At 39.1% G+C, this 19,328-nt stretch overlaps 1 protein-coding gene across 1 annotated transcript in view; it reads left to right on the forward strand.

The window, feature by feature from the left end:
• LOC126175853 (protein THEM6-like) overlaps nt 1-18,276 on the forward strand; it is a 215,318-nt gene extending 197,042 nt beyond the window's left edge. Inside the window, exon 4 of the mRNA XM_049922859.1 lies at nt 15,337-18,276. Within this exon, the coding sequence (XP_049778816.1) occupies nt 15,337-15,585 (249 nt within the window). The 3' untranslated portion in view covers nt 15,586-18,276. The remainder of the gene's footprint in view (nt 1-15,336) is intronic.
• The last annotated feature ends 1,052 nt before the right edge of the window (nt 18,277-19,328 follow it).

A 19,328-nucleotide genomic window follows, 5' to 3' on the forward strand; every position in this document is an offset into this window, starting at 1 on the left:
AGTGTGTAATATCGGTTATATGCCTGTCATTAGCTAGTGTCTAGGTACCATGGCGACTTCTCCTACACTTGATAGCATCATAGCCGAAATTCGATAATGGCGGATCACAAACAATTACTAAGTCGAAGACTGAGTTTCTGTCATTTCAGATTATAATCATCATCATTATCATTACCTAATGTCTCCACTGGAGAACGATGGGCAGTGGACTTCAAATGTTTCTTAAGGTTCTTCTTATTTTTCCTAGAATTTCTTCGTTTTCTCGCCGAAGGCCTTGTCTCTTTCTTTCTTGCTTTCTTTCTTGCTTTCTTTCTTTCTTGCTTTCTTTCTTTCTTTCTTGCTTTTTCTTTCTTTCTTGCTTTCTTTCTTTCTTTCTTGCTTTCTTTCTTTCTTGCTTTCTTTCTTTCTTGCTTTCTTTCTTTCTTGCTTTCTTTCTTTCTTTCTTTCTTTCTTTCTTTCTTTCTTGCTTTCTTTCTTTCTTGCTTTCTTTCTTTCTTGCTTTCTTTCTTTCTTGCTTTCTTGCTTTCTTTCTTTCTTTCTTGCTTGCTTTCTTTCTTGCTTGCTTGCTTTCTTTCTTTCTTGCTTTCTTTCTTGCTTTCTTTCTTGCTTTCTTTCTTTCTTGCTTTCTTTCTTTCTTGCTTTCTTTCTTTCTTGCTTTCTTTCTTTCTTTCTTTCTTTCTTTCTTTCTTCCTTCTGTCCACTTCGGTCGGTACGGTTTTGGCTCCGTCTCTGGAGTAAACTTCCACTTGTCAGTTTTGCTTCTGAACATGTCAATTTGTGCTTTTCTCAAATCGTTCTTAACTTCAGTTACCCGGCGTATTGCTGCATTAAGTGATGCCACATAGTCTAAGCCGGTATCAAGCCAGGTTTAAAAAGGATGAGGGGGAGGAGTAACACCTTGTTTAAAAAAACCTTGGTTCACCTGAACCGGGTGATAGTACCTTGGTCGCTGATGACCTCGATGTTGAGCGCCCATAAGCCCCAACACGCACGATAGTACCTTGTAAGGGTTCCTTGCCAGGATATCGGCGAAGACCGCAACGGCAGTGAAAGAGGAGACGCAGATCAACGAAATGTAGGTTTGGCGGAAGAGGCAAGCGTTATAAAAAAGATCAAACATATTTAAAATTCCAGATACGTCTGTGTGGTAACCTCCGGTACACTTGCTAGCATCTGTTCACCGTATGAAGCACGGCTGAACACTGGGCTCAAGCAACTAAAAATCCTTAGTTCTACCCAATCAGCATTAGCCTGGACCAAATTACAAGCAGAATGATTCGTACAAGTGTAATTTATTATTATTATTATTTCTTTTCTTTCTCAGACGTTATGTCTGGTTAAAAATGGAAAGTGACACGGATCTTGATCAAGCGTGACTTCCTTTTAACTGTACGGTATGTTATATTGCATTTAGGAACTTTCGGGTAATTGAACAAGTATCAATAATTACAGATTTCTGTAGTTGTATATATAAGTTTGGATGTAGCTGTATTGCGTTGATGTACTGGTGGATATTGTGTGGTATGACTCCTGTAGTTGATAGTATAATCGGTATAATGTCAACTTTATCCTGATGCATGTCCTTGACTTCCTCAGCCAGTTGGGTGTATTTTTCAATTTTTTCTCCTGTTTTCTTCTGTATATTTGTTGTATTGGGTATGGATATTTCGATTAGTTGTGTTAATTTCTTCTTTTTATTGGCGAGTATGATGTCAGGTTTGTTATGTGGTGTTGTTTTATCTGTTATAATGGTTCTGTTCCAGTATAATTTGTATTCATCATTCTCCAGTACATTTTGTTGTGCATACTTGTATGTGGGAACATGTTGTTTTATTAGTTTGTTATATGGCAAGTTGTTGATGTATTATTTTTGCTACATTGTCATGTCTTCTGGGTATTCTGTATTTGATAGTATTGTACATCCGCTTGTGATGTGACCTACTGTTTCTATTTGTTGTTTGCAACGTCTGCATTTATCTGTTGTGGTATTGGGATCTTTAATAATATGCTTGCTGTAATATCTGATGTTTCTTGTTTGATCCTGTATTGCAATCATGAATCCTTCCGTCTCACTGTATATATTGCCTTTCCTTAGCCATGTGTTGGATGCGTCTTGATCGATGTGTGGCTGTGTTAGATGATATGGGTGCTTGCCATGTAGTGTTTTCTTTTTCCAATTTACTTTCTTCGTATCTGTTGATGTTATGTGATCTAAAGGGTTGTAGAGGTGGTTATGAAATTGTAGTGGTGTAGCCGATGTATTTATGAGTGATTGCTTAGTGTATTTTGCTAGTTTCTGCTCGTTCTATAAAGAATTTTCTTAAATTGTCTACCTGTCCCTAATGTAGGTTTTTTATGTCGATAAATCCCCTTCCTCCTTCCTCCTTCCTTTCTGCTTAATGTGAATCTTTCTGTTGCTGAATGTATGTGATGTATTTTATATTTGTGACATTGTGATCGTGTAAGTGTATTGAGTGCTTCTAGGTCTGTGTTACTCCATTTCACTACTCCAAATGAGTAGGTCAATATTGGTATAGCATAAGTATTTATAGCTTTTGTCTTGTTTCTTGCTGTCAATTCTGTTTTCAGTATTTTTGTTAGTCTTTGTCTATATTTTTCTTTTAGTTCTTCTTTAATATTTGTATTATCTATTCCTATTTTTTGTCTGTATCCTAGATATTTATAGGCATCTGTTTTTTCCATCGCTTCTATGCAGTCTCTGTGGTTATCCAATATGTAATCTTCTTGTTTAGTGTGTTTTCCCTTGACTATGCTATTTTTCTTACATTTGTCTCTTCCAAAAGCCATATTTATATCATTTCTGAATACTTCTGTGATCTTTAGTAATTGGTTGAGTTGTTATTTTGTTGCTGCCAGTAGTTTTAGATCATCCATGTATAGCAAATGTGTGATTTTGTGTGGATATGTTCCAGTAATATTGTATCCATAATTTGTATTATTTAGCATGTTGGATAGTGGGTTCAGAGCAAAGCAGCACCAGAAAGGACTTAATGAGTCTCCTTGGTATATTCCACGCTTAATCTGTATTGGCTGTGATGTGATATTGTTTGAATTTGTTTGGATATTAAGTGTGGTTTTCCAATTTTTCATTACTATGTTTAGGAACTGTATCAACTTAGGATCTACTTTGTATATTTCCAATATTTGTAGTAACCATGAATGGGGTACACTATCAAAAGCTTTTTGGTAATCAATGTATGTGTAGTGTAGCGACCTTTGTTTAGTTTTAGTTTGATATGTCACTTCTGTATCTATTGTCAGTTGCTCTTTACATCCTCGTGCTCCTTTGCAACAGCCTTTTTGTTCTTCATTGTTAATTTTGTTCTGTGTTGCATGTGTCATTAATTTCTGTGTAATGACTGAAGTTAATATTTTGTATATTGCTGGTAGGCATGTTATGGGGCGATATTTTGCTGGGTTTGTTGTCTGCTTGATCTTTAGGTTTCAGATAAGTTATTCCATGTGTAAGTGCATCATGGAATGTGTATGGGTCTGCAATGTAACTGTTAAATAATTTAGGTAGACGTGAATGTGTTGAGGTGAACTTCTTTAGCCAGAAATTTGCTATTTTATCTTTTCCAGGGGCTTACAATTGTGTGTAGAATTAATTGCTTGGGTGACTTCATGTTGCAAAATTACCACTTCAGGCATTTGCAGTATCATCTTGTATGTGTCTGTTTCTGCTTGTATCCACCGTGCATGTCTCTTATGTTGTACTGGGTTTGACCATATGTTGCTCCAGAAGTGTTCCATGTCTGTTATGTTTGGCGGATTGTCTATTTTAATGTGTGTTGTCTATTGTCTGGTAAAATCTCTTTTGGTTTGTGTTGAATGTTTGATTTTGTTTCCTTCTATTTTCACTATTTTTGTATCTTCTAAGAGGTTTGGCCAATGCTTGTAATTTTTTCTTCTTTTCATCTATTTGCTCTATCGCTTCTTGTTGTGAGATTTTACCTAACCTTTTCCTTGTCTGATATTTCATTTCTTATAAATTGTGTTAGCTGTCTGATGTCTCTTCTCAGTTTTTCTATTCTGATGTTGCCATGCTGGTTTTGCGGGTTTCTTCTGTGTATTGGTTGGTTCTGATCTCTGCCTAGTGCGTATATTTAGTGTAGTGAGTGCTCCTATATAAACCAGTAGTTGTAACTCTTCCATAGTTGTTTTTTCATTTATTTTGTTGTGTATGATTGTGTTGATAGTTGTTGTTTCGACTTGTGGGTTATTTGGTGGTCTATGCAAGAATGGTCTAATGTCTGTATTTGTGTCTTTGTTTTCTATGTGTGTCAGCTGAAATTTTTCTTCTGTGTGTGTCACTTCATGTTCTATTTGTGCTTGTTCTGGTGGCTGTCTTAAGATTTCGTTTCCCTCTGGTTGTTTAATTGATGCGTGTTGTTCTTGGTTTGTTTGCTCTGGGATGTGTGAGTCCATTACTGTATTTTCTTTTTCTTCTGACTGTACATTATTTTGTTCCAGTTTTTGTTGTACTTGTTGTTTGATGTTTTCTAATTCTGACTGGGGTATCCTGTTATTTTTTATTATTACACGGATCTGACCAGCTAGTCGTTGTTCTGTTAAAAATTTTAATTCTGGGTATCTGGTAATAAATGTTGTGTATACTTGTGCTCTGTATCCAGTTGTGTTGGTTTCTAAGTTTGTTGCTTGGTAATAACAGAACATGAGGTGTCGGTTAACTTCATCTGACCATGTCATCCTCCGTCTTTGTTTTCCTTCTAGGGTGGTTGCAGGAAGCATGTCCTGCAAAACACCTCTATTTTGATTTAAATCATTTTCCGTGTGGCTAGCAGTGTCGTTACAATGTGGACGGGCATAGGGTTCAAGCGTCGTCCCCGACCATGACAGCGCTTGTTCGAGGCTTCATTAGTTCTGTCCTGAACCAACTAATCACACTAAAAGGGGGGGGGGGGGGAGGTTAACCACATTAGTGGTTTGTTCTTTTCGTCGCCTTTTACGACTGGCAGAACATACCGGAGGCCTATTCTTTTCCCGGGCCTCCACGGGAATTTATTATTATTATTATTATTATTATTTAATGTCCTTACCTGGTAGTTCGCAATGGTAAATTCGTTTATACACTCAAATCACTACTCTACATTTCACACTTACGTGCCTGGCAAAGAGTTTTTCGAACCAACTTCAGAATATTTCTCTAGTGTTAAATTCTCAAACACCGTATGGTGAAAAACGAACACTTCAATCTTTCTGTATAAGCTCGATTTTCTCTTGTACTATTACGATAATCAGTTCTCCCCGTGCAGGTTTGCGGCAGTAAAATATTTTCACATTCAGAGGAGAAATTTGGTGATTGAAATTTCGCAAAAAGATTTCGCCGCAACGTGAAACCCCTTTATTTTAATTATTGCAATACCAGCTCAATTATCATATCCGTGACACTTCTCCCGTATCTCGTGGTAATACGGTACGAGCTGCCCCGCTTTGAACTTTCTCAATGTGATCCGCCAATCCTATCTAGAGTCCATATCGAACAGGAATACGCTAGCAGAGGACGGACAAGTATATTGTAGGCAGTCCCTTCAGTAGACCTGCTGCATCTTCTAAGAGTTCTGCCAATAAAACGCAGTCTTCGTTTTGCCTTCCCCGCAACATTATCAATGTGATCCTTCCAATTTAAGTTTTTCGTAATTGTAATTCCTAGGCATTTAGTTGAATTGACAGTCAAGCCATTAAATTTGTGGTTTATCGTGTAACCTCAGTTTAACGGACTTCGTTTCATAATCATAAGGATGCCCTCACACTTACTACTTACTGAGACGCAATTGCCATAACGTGTCTGTCATCTCGCAATTGGTTTTGATCTTCTGATCACTTTACTAGGCTGCTTGGATTGTCTCCTAAATAGTTTATACAGATTAGGAACAGCAGAGGTCCTGTAACACTTCCTTGGGGAACGCCGGATATCATTCTGTTTTACTCGATTTCCGTCGAATACTGCGTACTGTGACATTTCTGACAGGAAATGACGAATCCAGTCGCACAACTGATGCGACACTTCCTACACACGCATTTTGATTAAGGGGGTAGGACGTGAAACGGGCCGACTTGGAGCAGGAGAGGCACCACTGGACATTTTAATTTACACTGTCTATACTTTTACAAATAAATTCATAAAACTTTGTTAGCATGATCAGGAAGGATTCAGGATTCACATTCATAGCGTAGGAAGTTCAGAAACATAACAAAACAATTTTTTTACATGTGAAATTTCATCATTTTTTCACTTGGTATTGGCTGCATTTGTTGCTGTAGGTACACTTCTCTTCATAAGTAAGAGAGATTCTTCGATGAATTTTGTACAGCATACAGCCCATGCTTAAAAGTGTATGAAACTCTAGAATTTCCCAAATCTGTTAAAAACTGTGGTAAAAATTGAGATAATTAACTATAAAATTCGAGTTTTCTCTAAACACGAAGTTTAAAACGTAACAGCCCATTCATTTTTACATAGATTAAATAAATTCTAGAGTTTCATACACCTGTAAGTATGGTTTGTAAGCTGTGCAAAATTAATCGAAGAATCTCTCTTACTTATGAAGAAAAGTGTACCTATGGCAACAAATGCATCCAACAGTAAGTGAAAAAAAATCATGAAATTTCACATTTAAAAAATATTTTTTCGTGTTTTTGAACTTCCACTGCTATGAGTGTGAATCCTGAATCCTTCCTGGTCATGCTGACAGTTTTATGAATTTATTTGTAAAAATATAGACAGTGCAAATTAAAATGTCCTGTGGTGCCTCTCCTTCTCGAAGTCGGCCCGTTTGACGTCCTACCCCTCTTAAAGTCTCATGGGAGGAATGCATTTGTGTGCTCTTTCCGCAACTAAGAACTTGAGTAGAAGTCAAAGACGTGCCTCGTGCATTACCCTGAGTAGAATACGCAGTTACCCCGTGTCAGCTGCCGCCGCAAAGCAGAACAAGGAGTCAGCAGTTTTTCTGGTACACAGGCCGACACGTCAGCGGTGCCCGCTCGCGTGTTTCATAAACTGTGCACGCTTGTTTGACAAACATACAGTATACAGGTCGAAGACAGCCCAGTGGAAGTGCCGAATGGACCGTTACGCAAAGGTTGTAGAAGCCTGACGCACCTTTCCCGAGTATTCAAATAACCGCCAAGTGTGCATGTTTAGTAGGTTGTTCCTTATGAAAATACTACGAATTTCATTCAACGACGCAGCAGTTACGTCAGCCGGTACCAGTTTGACGAACTAATGTGATATGATAACGGCACCAATTCGTAAATAAAGTAGAACAATAGCTCCTTAAATAATGAACACTAGATCAGTAAAAAGTCCCACTGCTTCTGTAAACGTAAAGTGTGTTCGAAAAGACCTACATTTAGTAGGAGCCAATAGCTGTATTTACATGAACAGCTTCAAACATGCATGCTGGCTGTGCAGAAAATAAGTGGCGGTGATGGGAGGCAGTTCACTGCCCCAGACAGGAAATGACACGACTTGCGGTTGACATAGCAGCAGTCGCTAAGTGGGTGAGAAGAATGAAGTCTTGCGCTAAATGAAAGTGATTACACAGTCCATGCAAACAATTCAGAGACTACGTGAAATGTATTCGCAGTTGCGAATATGTTCTATCATCAGTTGTGTAATGGACTGATAATGAAAGTTTGTGCCAGACCGGGTCTCGAACCCGGAATTTCCGCTTATCACGATAAGGGTTCGAGCAAACAGTTTGGACACTTGTTTATACCCCTCGCCGACCTTAATAGCTCTTGGGAGGAAACAAACGCCGTTCCAGTTATTGACGCTTTGCTGCCAAACAAAAAACCAGAAAAAGATGAAGTTTTTTAAAGCTGTTAAAACTAACGTGCCCGGATGGAACCCTGCATCTCTGATAACGGGGTTCAAAATTGCCATCGTCCAAGCAGCTAACTGTTTGTTTCCTGGCCGGCCGCGGTGGCTGAGCAGTTCTAGGCGCTTCAGTCTGGAACCCCGCGACTGCTACGGTCGCAGGTTCGAATCCTGCCTCGGGCATGGACGTGTGTGATGTCCTTAGGTTAGTTAGGTTTAAGTGGTTCTCAGTTCTAGGGGACTAATGACCTCAGAAGTTGAGTCCCATAGTGCTCAGAGCCATTTGAACTTTTTTTTTTCCTCAGAGCTATTTGTTTGTTTTCTGGTGTCTCGTTCTCCAGCCTACAAGGAAAACGAGGAAATACTCTGTCACATACGAATGCGTTCCGCTATAGCATAACTTCCGTTGGAAATGATGGGTGATAATTGGCTGTGTATTCAAAAGAACACCCCTGAAAACCAAAAGCTTCAGAACTTTTGAGACTGTTTTGTGGGCCAGTGACTCAATAACGAACATACACCAAGAGACATGTGCACGTGCGATGAAAGACGCCACCACACTAATAAAGTCTCAGGACAGAAACGACGAATAAGTACATTATCAAAAGTTCATCCGAATGTTTAACCTTAGTGAGAAATCTTTGAGAATATGCAGAGTACCACAGTCACCAGTTTGACCGACTAATTTTAAACTTTGCTGGGAAAAGAAGGAAAAAGGTCAGCAGTGAAGACTGACAAAACGATTGAAAAGGCTTTAAAGAAACTCAAAAGCAAAGGTAACTTACAATCGTTTCTGGCTTGTGTGGCTTTCTGGCTTGTGTGGCCTACGCATGTAAGTTAAAATTACGAAGAAAACGACTGAATCATTGAAAAATTTGTAACTATTGAAATGTTGGTTACAGTAATCATTGGCAATCTCGTAAATACTGTAAATACATTTTATGGGCTACTGAACGAGACTGCCTCGTCTTTCTGTTCTGTGAAAACGACGCAAAGTCGGCTAAATGTTACTTGGAATTTGTAAAATATTCTCTATTGAAGACTGAAGACACTATCTCAAAGACCAGGCCTTTTCTAGGGAGGTTCTTAGAAACAAAATCTATATGGACAGACACCGAATGCAAAATATTTGCAGCGGAAAAGCAGGCACATGACACGCAATTAAATCTACAATTTCTCCCTACATTAGAACAACAAAAAACCAGCATGAAGCTAGTGAAGACAAAATAAATTATCATAAAAAATGACTGGTCGCAGTTCTGCAACCTTTCAGCATATTTTAAAACTAATCTCTAGTAAAACATGCCGTAGACTACAGCAGGCCTGTTAGATACGGTTAGGGCAGCTAGAGCTCACGCTGTAGTGGTCAAATGGGATGTTCAGGCGTCATTACCAGGCGCACCCCGACCCACCGGTAGCGCAGCAGAAGGGCAAATAACGCACTGCCCTCAGAGAAATGACCATAAATTAGGTTCGGCGTAGCCTTAGATACGAACGTGCAGTATATACGGCACATTGCTCAAGAGAAGACTCCACCCACAAATTTAATCTTTCTTCTGCTTCGTCGATATTAACCATATTTTAAAATCGTTTCTATTATGTAAAGGTATAGCAACACCCAAGTTTTCAAGTCCGTAACTTCATTGGTTTCAGAGTTTAAAATTTTTAACATGATTTTAACGGTACTATTGAAAACAAACTTACGGTACTCGTCCCATAATTTTCACTTGCCACATTTTGTAGATACAGTCACAAGACATAGTTAAACGGTTCTGTGCATTCATTTTACGAGAATTATTAACAATTTATCAGTGTTTATTTAAAATTTGAGCCTTAATGTTTCCTTATCTATCAGTTCATAAATGTGATTATCAAATGAACATATTTTCGATAATATAAACATAGAAGTCATCAAGACTACTTCCTGAAAAATATTAATTTAGATTAGTTAATATTGATGACGAAGTTGACACTGAGCTTAGAAAAACAAACTTGGGGTAATATTGATTTTAACATTTTATCAAAAGATGAATATTACTAAAAGACGCATACCCATTAAAATTCACCAGCAGCGCAACGTTCTCACTTCCTGCTTGTATAAGGCTGCTTCTTGTAGTTTGAAGATAACGGTAGCCTTTTCCTTGAATTTTCTGAATAAGAAAGCTCTGCGTCTTCTTGAGGAGGCGCAGTGGAAGGGATATCAGATTGTAAGTCAATGCATATTTCCTTGGAGCTTGTTGATTGTACTGAACAGGACTTCAGTGTTTTTCCTAAATTTGTATTTACAAAGTCAACAGGCAAAGTAATTGATTTCCAATGACTAGCTGCCAATAGTTGCGCTTACGTGTACCTGGAGAGCTTGCAATTTGCTTTGCCCGGTTTGAGTTTATGCCAAGTTCGGAGAAAAGATGGTTGGGATTAGGAACTTCAAAGTGGTGAGACATATCATCAACTGATCAGGGTAGGATGATTAGTCTATATGTTTATTGTGTGCAATGGTGTCCTGATACGCTTGATGTTCTATGTATTAATGTGCTTCAAAATTTTAAACGCAACAAAAAAAGCTTTTAAGCGTTATGACAGAAGAAAGTTTTCTTCATATGGAAGCAGACGTCTCAATTTTCCCAGTATTTTCACTATGAAAATATACATACTTTTTACTATCAGTAGAAACAAAGAATGAATCTGCAGCTAGATCCAGTTACCACAATGCTTTTCAGTTTGTAAGGGGTTGCGAAGTTTGTGATTTTCGGGTCATGTTGACAGTGTGCAGAATTGGCTACAGTTAGAACTCACACATCTACTGTGTGACGTTTGCGTGATTAGTTTTATAGCAAACTTAGTCTCGTAGACTTCCGTTTCCTTAAGGTAAATTTTTACGACTTTACAAGTCTGCAGCTACGATTATGTCGATGTTTAGACTTGTATTAACAGGCTTCTTTTTTACACAATGAAGAGAACTAAATCGACCCATAGAAGCACACCGGCAGACTTAAGAGCTCGTCTAAGAATTAGCATTACTCGAAAAGTGGTCCCAGACATTGACTCTTTATTGAAAAGCAAAGTAAGTAATATTCATCGACATTCTGTGTTTTTTGTGTTTTACGTTTGTTCAATTCTGTGTAGTCGTCGAATATGCGGTATCTAGGAAACCTGCTTTCTCGGATCACTAGACAAGCAATTCAGACAAATCGTATTAATGAGTTTTATTACGAAAAATAAATGACAATAGTTAACTTTGAAAATTACATAGATGTGTTGCAAGCAAAGGACGACATCCGTAATAAACAAGCTTCTTCAGTATAACAGTTCTAATACAAGAGAAGTAATGACTAGTCTTGAAGCTGCTGCAGTACTGGGCTGCGACAACTCGGGCGCGGAGTGTGTGTCCTCTTCACATAGAGGTCACTTCTGTCGCGTTGTCGTCCAGGAGAGGCGTTGGTGGGTCCAATTGGCTGATGTCTTCTTCACAGCCCTCTCTGCTCCCTCGTTCCCGACTGACATTCCGGCGTTTGACTTTACGCCGTAGCAACGTTTAAATAAAATGGTAACGAAATTTGTCAATTTCGTCTTAAAACGGCAGTCGTCATAAGGATGCAACAGTCGTAAGAAGTGCCATGTTTCTTGCTTATGTTAGCATCATCAAAATATTAAGAGATGTTGAATTTCATTGCCAGTTCTCATTATTTACATCTACATCTGCATTTATTCTCCACAAGCCACCCAACGGTGTGTGGCGGAGGGCACTTTACGTGCCACTGTCATTACAACCCTTTCCTGCGTATGGTTCACGGGAAGAACGACTGCCGGAAAGCCTCCGTGCGCGCTCGAATCTCTCTAATTTCATATTCGTGATCTCCTCGGGAGGTATAAGTAGGGAAGCAATATATTCCATACCTCATCCAGAAGTGTACCCTTTCGAAACCTGGACAGCAAGCTACGCCGCGATGCAGAGCGCCTCTCTTGAAGAGTCTGCCACTTGAGTTTGCTAAACATCTCCGTAACGCTATCACGCTTACCAAATAACCCTGTGACGAAATGCGCCGCTCTTCTTTGGATCTTCTCTATCTCCTCTGTCAACCCGACCTGGTACGGATCCAACACTGATGAGTAATACTCAAGTATAGGTCGAACGAGTGTTTTGTAAGCCACCTCCTTTTTTGATGGACTACATTTTCTAAGGACTCTCCCAATGAATCTCAACCTGTCACCTGCCTTACCAGCAATTAATTTTATATGATCATTCCACTCAAATCGTTCCGTATGCATACTCCCAGATATTTTACAGAAGTAACTGCTACCAGTGTTTGTTCTGCTATCATATAATCATACAATAGAGGATCCTTCTTTCTATGCATTCGCAATACATTACATTTGTCTATGTTAAGGGTCAGTTGCCACTCCCTGCACCAAGTGCGTATCCGCTGCAGATCTTCCTGCATTTCGCTGCAATTTTCTAATGCTTCATCTTCTCTGTATACTACAGCATCATCAGCGAAAAGCCGCATGGAACTTCCGACACTATCTACTAGGTCATTTGTGAAAAGCAATGGTCCCATAACACTCCCCTGTGGCACGCCAGAGGTTACTTTAACGTCTGTAGACGTCTCTCCATTGAGAACAACATGCTGTGTTCTGTTTGCTAAAAACTCTTCAATCCAGCCACACAGCTGGTCTGATATTCCGTAGGTTCTTACTTTATCAGGCGACAGTGCGGGACTGTATCGAACGCCTTCCGAAAGTCAAGGAAAATGGCATCTACCTGGGAGCCTGTATCTAATATTCTCTGGGTCTCATGAACAAATAAAGCGAGTTGGGTCTCACACGATCGCTGTTTCTGGAATCCATGTTGATTCCTACAGAGTAGATTCTGGGTTTCCAGAAATGACATGATACGCGATCAAAAAACATGTTCTAAAATTCTACAACAGATCGACGTCAGAGATATAGGTCTATAGTTCTGCGCATCTGCTCGACGACCCTTCTTGAAGACTGGGACTACCTGTGCTCTTTTCCAATCATTTGGAACCTTCCGTTCCTCTAGAGACTTGCGGTACACGGCTGTTAGAAGGGGGGCAAGTTCTTTCGCGTACTCTGAGTAGAATCGAATTGGTGTCCCGTCAGGTCCAGTGGACTTTCCTCTGTTTAGTGATTCCAGTTGCTTTTCTATTCCTTGGACACGTATTTCGATGTCAGCTATTTTTCCGTTCGTGCGAGGATTTAAAGAAGGAACTGCAGTGCTTTGGAAAAAGGTGTTTAGTATTTCAGCTTTACGCGTGTCATCGTCTGTTTCATTGCCATTATCATCCCAGAGTGTCTGGATATGCTGTTATGTTCAATTTCATTGTCAGTTCTGATTAATACAATAGCCTTAAAAATAAATTTTCCACGAAACGCGTTAATGAGCCACTCTGAAGCGATACATGGTTGCTCACTGCTGTGGTATGAGCGCGAGCCAACTGGCACGAACAGGTGTGCTAAACTCATAGACTTCTTTGTGTGCCTGTACCTGTGAGAAGCCGGGTAGCTCGGCAAGAGTGCCAGGTTCCGTGCAAGTGTTCCAACCCCTGTCGTAGTGTAGTGGATAGGGCATTTAGCTTTTCCTGTAGAAAGCCGTAGGTTCGAAGCTCCAGGAGGACAGTGAATTTTTTTATTTCTAAATCTCATTATTTTTATGCAGTTAATTGATTTAAAGGTATTTTTTAATTTCTAATTTTTCCATCTCATCTTTATTATCATACTGACTCTTTTATGTGCTCTTATTTTTCTTCCTATCATTCTTTTTTCATCTGAAAGCTGCCAGCATCATCTACAACCTACAGCCTAGTGCAAAACAGGACTACTCACCAGTTGGTAATGCGGCAGTTGGTGTAGCCAGAGCAAGGATAGTTTCAGGTAACCAATGAATGATAGCGAGAAATTACTGTTCAGTTTTTTAGCGCTGAAACTGAAATTTTTGTCTTCAGTTCACTTATAGAATTTAGTTTCAATCGCTGAGAACAAAACGATCATGGTAATAGTTCTGCGGCAGATTGCTGATCTCGGTTTTCTCGGATGTATTGCACATCCCGAGGTTGTGGTTAGATTAGAACACAAGTTTAAATTCAGGACTACAAAACGCTTCGTCTGCCGCAGTTCAGTCATTAGTCACTTGAAATCACCTGGCGACAGACCATCTGGCATTTCCATCATATCTCGCGTCCGCCCCACTAGCGGAACGGTCAGCGCGTCGGAATGCCACGGACGGAGGCCCGGGTTCGATTCCCGGCTGGGGAGGGAGATTTTTACCCCTCAGAAACTGGGTGTTGTGGCGGCGTCATCATCATCATTTCATCCCCATTGTCGATGCGCAAGTTGCCCAATGTTGCGTCACACTCAATAAGACTTGAACTTGGCGGCCGAACTTCCCGCCTGGGAGTTCGCGGCCACTGACGCCATACGCTCATTTTCCATCATATTTCGCGGCCGTCGCATCCAAAATTGCTCCGTGTTGCACATGTGAAGCACTTGTGAAGTGATCCGTCGTGTTTCTGTGTCGTCTATAACCGAGACATAGCCGGCAGCCGATGTAGCAACACCGCAACAGCAAGTGACAGATGTAAACTATCAAGTAATTTTGATCAGGCTACACTTGTTTGAAAATCTCAGTAATATGCGTCTACCAGTTAAGGTTTTCGTCACTATGTACACACATAGATTTGGAGGATTCTATCCTATTTACTGACTCGTGCTCATATGCTACATCAGTTGTTGGTATGAGTCTATTTGCAGTACAAACAGAATGTAGTGTGTTTTTTTTTTGTTTTTTTTTTTTAATATTTGGTGAAGGTCCATTTTCTCAGAATCACTTAACAATTCTTGGGAAATTTTCGTTTACCAACTCTTCTGTTGCTTTCTCTTATGGAATTCATTACAGCACTAGTCAGCAGTTCGTGGTCTAGTGGCTAGTGCTGCTGCCTCTGGATCACGGGGTCCCTGGTTCGATTCCCAGCCGGGTTGGGGGTTTTCTCTGCCCAGGGACTTGGTGTGTTGTCCTCATCATTTCATCATCATCATTCGTGACAGTGGATAGACTGGATTGTGTAAAAATTGGACTGTGTAAAAATTGATATATTTTATGGGCGCTGATTACCGCGCAGTTGAGCGCCCCACAAACCAAACATGATTATTATTATAGCACTAATATCGTCTGCAGAAAGTACCAATTTTGCTTGTTGAATGTTAAGTGGAAGCTCATTCACATATGAGGAATAGAAGTGGACTTAAAATTGAACCCCGTGGGACTCCCTTTGTGTCCTTCTCTTTCCCCTCCCAATCACTAAAATTTTCTAGCTTTCCGACGTTGCCTGAATTATTCATCATAGTTCACACAGTCAAATGAAATTTTTCACCCTCAAAGATATTTTCAAATTATACTAATACTTTATGTTCAAACTTTATGCAGATTACTTAATGAGATGTTGCATGTACAGGTGATCTACTGGGATACGAAGTCGGTGTTCATGGAGCACCGATTCATCACGCCCAAGGATGACTTCGTGCGCGCCATCGTGATCTGCCAGCAGCGGGTGATCAACTGCAACGCAGAGGACATCATCAGCGAGCTGCTGGGCGCCAAGGACGAGGAGGTGGGCAGCCGCAAGCCGCCGCTGCCCCTCGAGGTGGCCAAATGGATCGAGAGCAACGAGATCTCGAGCGCCAACTTGCGCAACGGCTGCTGACCCCGGCCCGCGGGGGCCCCTACCGCCCCCAACGGTGTGGCCGCCCCCGAGCCAGAGCGTCCCCCCGCCCCCGAGTGCCCTCCCGCCCCCAACGGCGTCCCTGTTCCGGAGGCTGACCCTGTCAACTAGACTTGGCCCCTCTGGCATTATTTATTCCTCCGGCAGTGACCACGGATCGGCTGGTGAGTGAAAAAGACTGACAGCAGTGCGTATCTCCCCATTTGTGACAATCAGTAATACGAAAGAGAAACGAAACTCCGGTTTCTGTCTCAAGACCTGCAACTAGTCGAGGAATCACTTTTCTGTAGCCTCCCTGCTACGGACAATATATTTATTCGTCGCTGACAACAGCTGTACGTTCTTATCTAAGTCAAGAGGAAGTAAGTTGTTTCCTAAGTTAAATGTAAGATGTGGAACAGTGCAGTACACTTCTATGTAACTGTTTGCACCCCCTAAACATTGTGATGAGGCTACCCTCAAAAAATATTCAGATTTATCTGTATTTGTCGCTTTCACTAGTGATCTGACCTACCTACGCATATTTTAAAGATCTGGAAGTCAGTCTAAAATATCGATTTAAAAATTAACTCCACACATTTCATGTCAAAAAATACTGGATAGTATACTAAACCACTATGTTCACCAGCAATTTCAACCATTTGAGGATGATCTCCGATCAGGTCTGATAATTTTAGCAAATGACAAAGTTCTTATGTGAAATGCAGTAGCATGACAAGTATATTGCTGTTTGAATAATACATAAAGTGTGAGTTAACAATGAGTATGTCACCCACTGTGACCTATTACATTTAGAATTTAGGAAACCAAAGCACATGAAATATGAGCTGTCAACTGGACAAATGCATGTAATATTAAAACTAAAACTGCTGCTTATTTTATCAACGACTTTGTAAGTGCATAAGGTTCCTCAGTTAAGCCTACTGTCTTTTTCTTTAACTTTTTGTACATTTATATACATCCCTGCTACTTCAATGCATATGTCATTTGCCCATCTTCTGCCGTAGGCGCACACAAAAAGTCGTCATATCAACACGAAAGGATGAAGACTGCTGTAGTCAAACAGAAATTTTCATTACTGGCTTCTAAATCATATTGTTTCCTTCTATTCTAAGTAAAAAAAAAGCCTCATCAGTTCTTTCTTCCTCTCTTCTTCCACTTTCCTCTAGAGTCTGATAAAATTATGACATTGTCTGTTGAAACTTCGTCTTCTCTCTCTCTCTCTCTCTCTCTCTCTCTCTCTCTCTCTCTCTCTCTCTCTCTCCCCTTCCTTCCTTCCTTCCTTCCTTCCTTCCTCCCTTCCTTAAGTATTAAGCTGTGCTGAGCCATTTAAACTTATAAAGGTAAAAAAACCTGTATCTTATACAGCCAGATGCAAAATACTAATTATACAAGCACCATTAATTCAGAGAGCAAGATGATTATTTTTCTGTCTTTTATAAAAGCAGTGCAATTCATTAGTTTGCAAAAAATTATCTTTTCAACTAATTTGAATCTTTGTGTTTAATTATGACAATTTCATAGCAAAGTTTATAAATCCATTTCTTTCCATCTAATGGATGAAAGTTAATACATTCTGTGTGGTGTTCCTGTGATCTACTAGAATAAAAAAAACTATCACTTCTCAATGTAGCAAAATCAGACCTATCTAAAAAATCCCTTCAGGTCATTAGTTACCTATTATCTCCAGTTGAAACTGTCTTAACTAGACTTAAGATAATCAAGTTAAAGATGTTAAGTAATATAGGAGAAACGTCTGTGTGCCAGAAAAGGACTACCTTACACATTCTCATTATAATATGAGAATAGTTAATATTGTTCGGAATGATTATGGAAATATTTACAAATATATATAAATATGTATACAATCAAAATGAAAATGTATTATGGTGCTGTACTCTCTCATGCAGAATGATTTTACTTTTTATGTATGTTATGTCACTTTCTGAAAGCAGTGACAATCCCTTTGTAAAAAGTATGCTATGCATACTCTGCACAACATTGTTAGATGTTCACTGGGAATACACAAAAGTTTGAAACTGTTCTTTACATTTGTGCCTGCTCTCATTGTGACTGAAGATTCTCAGTAGTATGTGCTAAATATTATTATTCATGGGTAGTTTTATAACAAAGTATTTCTTATGAATGAACTGTGATAATCTTTCATACGCAGAAATAACTGAAGTTAAGATAATGTACTTTATTATTCTAAAAGTACAAAGCCTGATTTATCTTAAATGAGTATTTGTTAATAGCACAAGTACTGTACATAGATCTTGATTTTATGCAAAATAGTACAACCCAAATCATTCAAAAAAAGAAAACAGTAATTTTATAAAATTAAATACTGCTCCTATGGCAATTTAATTTTTAGCAGGTTCTGTTAACTAAATCACACATGAATTGTTGATTGTGAAGTCCACATTTACTATCCACAGGTACATACTGGACCAATGTATTTGTGCCAGAACTCTCGTAATAAATATCAGTTGTTAAATGTTGTAGTAAATTAAAAAATTTAGCTTTAGTGTTTTAAACATATTTATATAGTTAAACTACACTCCAGTAATTTTGGCTTGTTTTGAATGCATAGTGAATGTTGTTTTGAATTCTAAATTAAATTATGAATTTGTATGTGTGGAGAATGGGGAGTAGTAGTAGTAGTAGTAGTAGTAGTAGAAAGAGAAAGGAGGCGCAAGCTATGACTTAAATATCAGTAAAAATCGAAAAGCGGTTATAATGAGAAAAATGACTAAATTTTGAAAGATTACAAATCATATTACATCAAAGAACTATTCACTTACTCTCGTCTAATTTTTTTTCTGTTGTAGTGGTATCTGATGAGCTGAGAAAGTGGCTTCATACATAACTTTTATGAATACATGAGTGAAGGCAGATTGTAGAAGAAGCAGTAACACATTTTTAACGAAGTATATTGCACTAAGAAACAGCACAGGGCCACAATGACTTTGGCTTTGCTGTATTAAATGTTTGTATGCATTGGTCTCATTAATGCAACAAGAGCACAGTGAAAATATAATGCAACGGAATAAAGTAGTTATTATTTGGAACTGAGTGCAGCAGATACTAAAACATTCTCCAGAAACATTGGTGTTAACGTACACAACACGTTCAGCATAAACTTGGTGCATCATTTCACACATACTTGACCATGTTCATATCAAGGTAAGTATTGTTTCAAAATTATTTATTTTGCCTTTGTATGTCCTGTCCTCAATAGGGTAATGGGTCCTTCAAATCTGGCATCTACACATTATATTTCAGAACATCGTATTATTACCACGTGAAATGTTAGATACTGTGATTTTTCAGGTTTGTATAAGGTGCTTAAGAGAATTAAAACATGGACACACCAATTCATAGGTAAGATACAGAGAGACATAAAAAGCAATGTAAGGAAAGATGTACTATAAGCTGAGGTACACCACACAATTTTCGAAATATTCGCCACCCGTACAGTAAGACATACCCGTTTAAGAAGAACTTCTGTAATGCCTCGTAAGAGGACGACATGTAGATAAGAATTAATTTGGAAAGCAACAGCGAGTAAGCACAATGACGGTAAATGAAGCAGTACATGAGTAGAGGAGTATAGCAACGTATTGTGCTAGATGGAAGGTTAAGCAAGGAAGATGTTATAGTTCGGAAACACGTTCATAACATGCCTGGTGAAAATCCAACACACAATTGTCAACTTTTCCACC

The sequence above is a fragment of the Schistocerca cancellata genome, chromosome 3, assembly GCF_023864275.1.
Source record: "Schistocerca cancellata isolate TAMUIC-IGC-003103 chromosome 3, iqSchCanc2.1, whole genome shotgun sequence".
In the NCBI taxonomy this organism is placed as follows: Eukaryota; Metazoa; Arthropoda; class Insecta; order Orthoptera; family Acrididae; genus Schistocerca; species Schistocerca cancellata.